The sequence below is a fragment of the Primulina huaijiensis genome, chromosome 8 (assembly GCF_012295235.1).
Source record: "Primulina huaijiensis isolate GDHJ02 chromosome 8, ASM1229523v2, whole genome shotgun sequence".
In the NCBI taxonomy this organism is placed as follows: domain Eukaryota; kingdom Viridiplantae; phylum Streptophyta; class Magnoliopsida; order Lamiales; family Gesneriaceae; genus Primulina; species Primulina huaijiensis.
This window is the reverse complement of record NC_133313.1, coordinates 14,716,071-14,722,186: the sequence shown is the minus strand read 5'-3', so window position 1 is coordinate 14,722,186 and position 6,116 is coordinate 14,716,071. Positions and strand designations below refer to the sequence as shown.

Here is a 6,116-nt window from a genome sequence, read left to right as displayed (position 1 = left end):
GTATTTTTGAGTAATAATAGTTATATGGTATGTACAAATTCCAAAATATACATGTCTTACTCTCACCAGATATTTCTTGCACTATTAACTTATCAGATCACATAAAATATCTTTACCCGTACGTAGATGAGCGGTGAATCCCCGACTAATCTTTTTGAAAAAATGAACTTCATTAATTGATTCACCTGCTCGTTGATAGTATTTACGAGTGCTTTACAAGTTATAAGAAGGGATGAATTACTCAATTTTCGGATTATCTATATTTCTGTAGATTGGATATCGTACACATACTTTTCTATACTCTTAACTTTTTTCTAATTTATATTTTATTTTTTTATCTCAAAAATATTTTCTTTTTTATAATTTCATCGAATAACTTCTATTTAATCAAAAAAATGCGATTTTTTTTTGTTTTTCTACTATTTTATGCATTGGCTCTTACGTATTTCGAAACTAAACCTAACCACGTCACCAGATGACCTTCAGTGGAGTCGGTAAATGGATCAAAGTGAATGCTAATACGTAGAGCATCCACGTTGTCTCAGGTCATAGGACTAATGATATAAAACTATGATCGCGGACTCTTCCACTTGATAAGTGATAACCTTTGGAAATTCTAAGGGAGGGTTGTCTCACGCATCATCAAATGATCACTCATCTGTATGAATAGACATCTTCATGTTCTTACCAATGAAACGTGATGTATAAATCACAAATGTTAGTCTCAAGCTCGAGTAACATTTATCTTTATTTTAGGAGGTTGAATCGACTAGGAATCGGTTTATAATATATATTATGGTTCCTAATGAGTTTCCTGATCTTTCGTTGAGAGACAGACCTCGTGGTACCTATTGTATATTCAAGAACTTTATATATGCAGCTTTTATGAGTGTACAGATAAAGTAAATGTTATAATTGTATAAAACTGTAAAAAATTATTAAAATAAAGATTTTTTTTTACATGATCAGAGTCTATAAAGTCCAATCCACAATTTGACTCATTGAACACCTACTATAACATATTTTACCTTTGACCTTAAAATCACACACCCCTTTTTTTTTATCCCAAAATCTAAAGCTATATGGAAAGGAAAATTGTTTTTATTTTTAAAAAAAAAAAAAAAAGTGGCAGATTCTTTCTTTTCGATGTCATTTCAGGTCTACGGTAAATAAATGCAAAAAATATGTGGGGATAGTATATACATATATTTATATGTGTGTTTTTCTACCATCTATAAATAGCCCTTTTATACAGTGGTGCATACAAAACTAGCTAGATATCAATAAATACATACGCACGAGTAAAACATATAAAAATGCCTAGAGATAGAGATCCTCTGGTTGTAGGAAGAGTAATAGGCGATGTGTTGGATCCATTCACAAGATCCCTAGGACTCAGAGTTACTCATGGCAATAGAGAAGTCAACAATGGGAGTGAGTTCAGGCCCTCACAATTGCTCCACCAGCCTAGGGTTGAAGTCGGAGGGGAAGATCTGCGTACCTTCTATACTCTCGTATGCGTCGTTACTTCGTCTTCACATATGCGTGTATACATATATAGATCTTTTTATAACCATTTATTAGATAAAACATACATATATATATAATCATAGCCCAAGCAGATCGAAGAAATCGAATGAAAATCTGCTAGCTAGCTAGTTCCCTCCTTCATTTAGCAGAGGAATTGAAGTGGATATATGTGTTGTATTGGCATGCAAACAGGTGATGGTGGACCCTGATGCTCCAAGCCCTAGTGATCCAAATCTCAGGGAATACTTGCACTGGTGAGTATTTGATGAACATATATATATATATATATATATCATATTTAATTACTTGCTAGCTAGGGTTTCATCTACTGCTGAAAAACCCATGACAGATTAATTAGGATTGGGAAAACATGTATAAAAAGAATAATTAAAAATAAAATTTTAGGTTCTCTTTTAATCATCATTATTATTCTTATTTTGTTACCAAATCAGAAACTTGGTTATTGCCCACCATGTTTTCTTGGGAACCCACACATGCATGCATGCATCTAATCCTGGACGACTGTCAAAAATGAAATTGTATTCTTCCTGACATCGAGAAAAAATAATGAAATATAAACTGATTTTGTCGAGAAAATATTATTTTAAATAGACCACGATTATTTTTTGAGAAAAAAAAAAGATTTATAATTATAATTAGAAATAAAGGGGTTATGCTCGGATAATACAAAACAACAAATAAAAATCATATAGAATAATTATAAGAGTTAACCAAATTCTTACCCTAGTAGATACATGTAAAAAATTTATTGTATTATTTCACAAATTTGCACTTTAATGTTCTTTTTATCGAAGTGCTGACATAGTACCAGAAAATGCTGATTTATTGACAGACATTGTTGACGAGTCAACATTCCAAGTAAGAAAGAATAAAATTGGTAAAAAACACAAATTAATGAATTAAGATTATAAATTAACAATTAACATAATAACACTATGCAAGTTAAATAATTTAAAAAACCATGTAATTTCCCATATTTTAAGATTCCTCTTAACAAATATATATCGTGACGTCCCGTTTTTACTCGACTGAATTGACTTGCACGTGCCTTTCAAAATCCTCTGCGCACAGACAAATGTACCTTGGCAGAGTGTTTTTAATTGGTCTTTTATGGTCATCGACATTAGTGACAATAATATATATATATATATAATGAGAGATTTTTGTGAGACGATCAATATATTTTAATATGTGAGACGAATTGATTTCATCCATGATTATCACGATAAAAAATATTTTTGACATAAAAAATGATATTTTTTCATGAGTTTGATTGGATCAGAAATATATCTCACAAAATTGGCTAGTGAAACGTTATCACAAGATTTTTTGTTATTATACAAATATATTCAATTGTTTATATATTTACATATAAATACATACAAATATTATATCACCAATTTACTATAAAATTTTCAGACATTTCGTTGCATATCCATTAGTTACAAATTTTCTAATAATTCAACTCATATATCCCGGCCTTCAATATTACTTAGGTTGGTCACTGATATTCCAGAAACTACAGGAGCTACCTTCGGTGAGTTGTCTCATTGTTCGATATTTATTTACTTTCTTTTACATTAATTATTTGTTCCAAATCGATAAAATATATACTTTCCATGTGCCAAAAAGATGTTATATAAAATTCCATAAAAAGTTATTTTTTTCCCACTAATTTTTGTAGGTGCGAGAAACTTACATTTTCAACAAAATCAAGCTTTTTGTAGTTGTATTACATTTAATTTATTATGACTTTTCATGTAATTTTTTTACATGTTATTTTTTCCTCTATTAGGTTCGACTCAAGTAAATTATTGATACTCTTTTCTTTAAATTCATCTCCTTTTAATCTGATAAGTGGAAGCACTGTCTCCTTCTCATACCTAGCATGTGGACTTCCAACCCTCGAAGTCGCTTCTTATCGATCTCACGATTCATCGTACAAAACATTTTTTAAAAATGGAAAATTTGTAGGATTAAATAATTAGGAAAAATCGAAATTTTAGTCCTCTAAGTTGTCCTATTTTTAATTGACAAAAACTTGTGTGAGACGGTCTCACGGGTCGTATTTTGTGAGACAGATATCTCATTTGGGTCATCCATGAAAAAATATTACTTTTTATGCTAAAAGTATTACTTTTTATTGTGAATATCAGTAGGGTTGACCCGTCTCACAAATAAAAATTCGTGAGACCGTCTCATAAGGGACCTACTTTTTTGAATTTTAGTCATGTCTCCATTATTTTTATTTAAATATATTTTAATGTGTATAATGTGAATTTTAATTTTGTCACATGGGTTATGATAGAGAGTATGTAAGACGAAAAAATGATGAAAACCAGAAAAATCCAAACTTTAAATAATTACAAGACTGAAGTCCAAAACAAGATAACTTACATCACAAAAATCGCAATTTTCCGAAGAAATTATGTTATATTATATTATACTTGTTAAATGTATACGTAAATGCAGGAAACGAGATAGTGTGCTACGAGAGCCCGCGGCCGTCCATGGGGATCCACAGATTTGTGTTCGTGCTCTTCCGGCAGCTGGGGCGGCAGACAGTGTATGCTCCGGGGTGGCGCCAGAACTTCAACACGAGGGATTTCGCGGAGCTCTACAATCTTGGCTCTCCGGTGGCTGCTGTCTATTATAACTGTCAGAGGGAGAGTGGCAGTGGTGGAAGGAGCAGATGAATATTTTAATATATAATGTGTCACCAGTAATTCTAGGCGTATATATATATGTGTGTGTGATCTGCAACTATACCTCTACGACTGTAATTGATCAAGCCTTGTAATACTTATACAGGAATAAATAATAACAATAATAATAATAAACAATAAAAAGGGACAAGTTTGGTGACTGTTGTATGAACAACCTCTCTCCCCATCATAAATTTTATATATACAGAACTCTAGAATGTCGTCTCATCAGCTTAAGGCGACTGACCGGTCATATGATATTACTCGCTAAGTGTTTGCACAGTATTTCGATTTGCGAATGTTTCATATGTAAAGATGCACCAATTTGTGTAAAAATAATAAAAATCTAACTTCTAAAAATACAACGATTGTAGATACTAAATTTGACCGTCCGTTATGATCTCCTGAACAAATATGACGTTATAAACAAAGAAAACTAGATAAACATTACTGGAATTTGATAGATGAACTCCTAACATAATCTATATTTTCAATAAAACGTAGGAGTTCAGAAAATATTAACATAAAACAAAGAACGTTATGGAAATCTGAAAGAAAATGAATTGAACTATTGAAAGCTGGAATGAAAACGATTGATTCAGCTATGAAAATTCTGCAGAGAGTTTAATATAATTTGTGTGAGAGATTGTGTGTCCTTTGTGTTGGCCGATTCTACCCTTTTATTCATTGTACGGTGCGGTTTCTTCCACTCTTCCCATTACTCACGATATGTCCATGTTTCTTTTTCATGATCTCCTCCTATCTACACATTATTTGACCTACTCAAACCAATTTCGAATTAATGGGCTTTCTTATCTTATCTGCTTTTATTATTTCTCTAGCTCTTCTTAGGCTTAATTAAGTTTTTGGCATGTCCAACGTTGGGCCTAAATAAAAATATAGTCCCAACAAATTCCCTCCGCAAGCACTGACCCATTGGACCAAAATACTTATATATAAAGTCATATTCTATCTTACTTTATCTATTTACAATAATGAGACCCAAACTTACTTTTATAATTGGACCTTGACTCTGGTAGAAAAAGAACACGAATAAGCTCTGATCTCCAGTACACTTCACAAGCAAAATTCAACAGTTCCTCAACTCCTCAATCGTTACTCCATCTATTCCACCAAGCTTAACTCCCCGTCGACCATGAGCGTACCGTCAATTCCTACCAGGTAATTGCTGCATCTTACGTTAGTCGTTCCAACCAAGAAGAAGCTTTGCTCGTCATTGCGCCTTAATGGTGTTTGTGAATTTGTCCCAATGAAAATACAGAAACATTTGCAAGACCCAAACTTGTTCCAATCATAAAGCCTTCTTGTGATACCATCACACATATGTCGTGTCTGTGCAACCGCTTCTTGTCATAGTCCTTCCGCTCCGATATCCAACCGAGGTCATCGCCCAAGCTACAAGCACGAGTCACCAATGTCTGCCCCTACTCATGACTCCATCATCTGGTCTGAACAAAATCCATTGTCATCATCGAATCTCCATCTGCTCACTCATCCCCGGGACTCCACTGTGTTCTATTGTCGCCCGCATGTGCATTTCATTTTCGCTCTCCGCTTTGACTTGCATGATTTGTTGTCTCGGTTTCTTAAATCATTGCCCCTGGTAGCCATGACCATGATTTCCCACTCCAGGGTATTTTCCTTGCATCTGCTCCATTTTCTATCCAGTTGTTGTCGTTCTCGTGTAGTAACTCCCATGGCATGACATCTAGGATTCGATTACTTTTTTCTTCACAATACGGTATATGATGTCTTTTGTTTCTTTTCCCTTGAAATTGTTCCCTTAATATTTGACTCATGTGTGCATTGTTGGTCCTATTCATTCATAACTACTCCATG

At 33.3% G+C, this 6,116-nt stretch overlaps 1 protein-coding gene across 1 annotated transcript; it reads left to right on the top strand.

Moving 5' to 3' along the window:
• The first annotated feature begins 1,285 nt into the window (after positions 1-1,285).
• On the top strand, positions 1,286-4,284 carry LOC140983399 (protein VERNALIZATION 3-like). Its single transcript, XM_073450446.1, has 4 exons — positions 1,286-1,514; positions 1,723-1,784; positions 3,048-3,088; positions 4,024-4,284. The coding sequence occupies exons 1-4, from the start codon at positions 1,317-1,319 to the stop codon at positions 4,245-4,247; spliced, it is 525 nt and encodes a 174-aa protein (XP_073306547.1). The 5' UTR covers positions 1,286-1,316; the 3' UTR covers positions 4,248-4,284.
• Positions 4,285-6,116: the final 1,832 nt, after the last annotated feature.

Coding starts and splice junctions, on each gene's coding strand:
- LOC140983399 (XM_073450446.1), top strand. CDS start 1,317: ATGCCTAGAGATAGAGATCCTCTGGTTGTAGGAAGAGTAATAGGCGAT. Junction 1,785..3,047: donor CTCAGGGAATACTTGCACTG/GTGAGTATTTGA, acceptor AATATTACTTAG/GTTGGTCACTGATATTCCAG. Junction 3,089..4,023: donor AACTACAGGAGCTACCTTCG/GTGAGTTGTCTC, acceptor ACGTAAATGCAG/GAAACGAGATAGTGTGCTAC.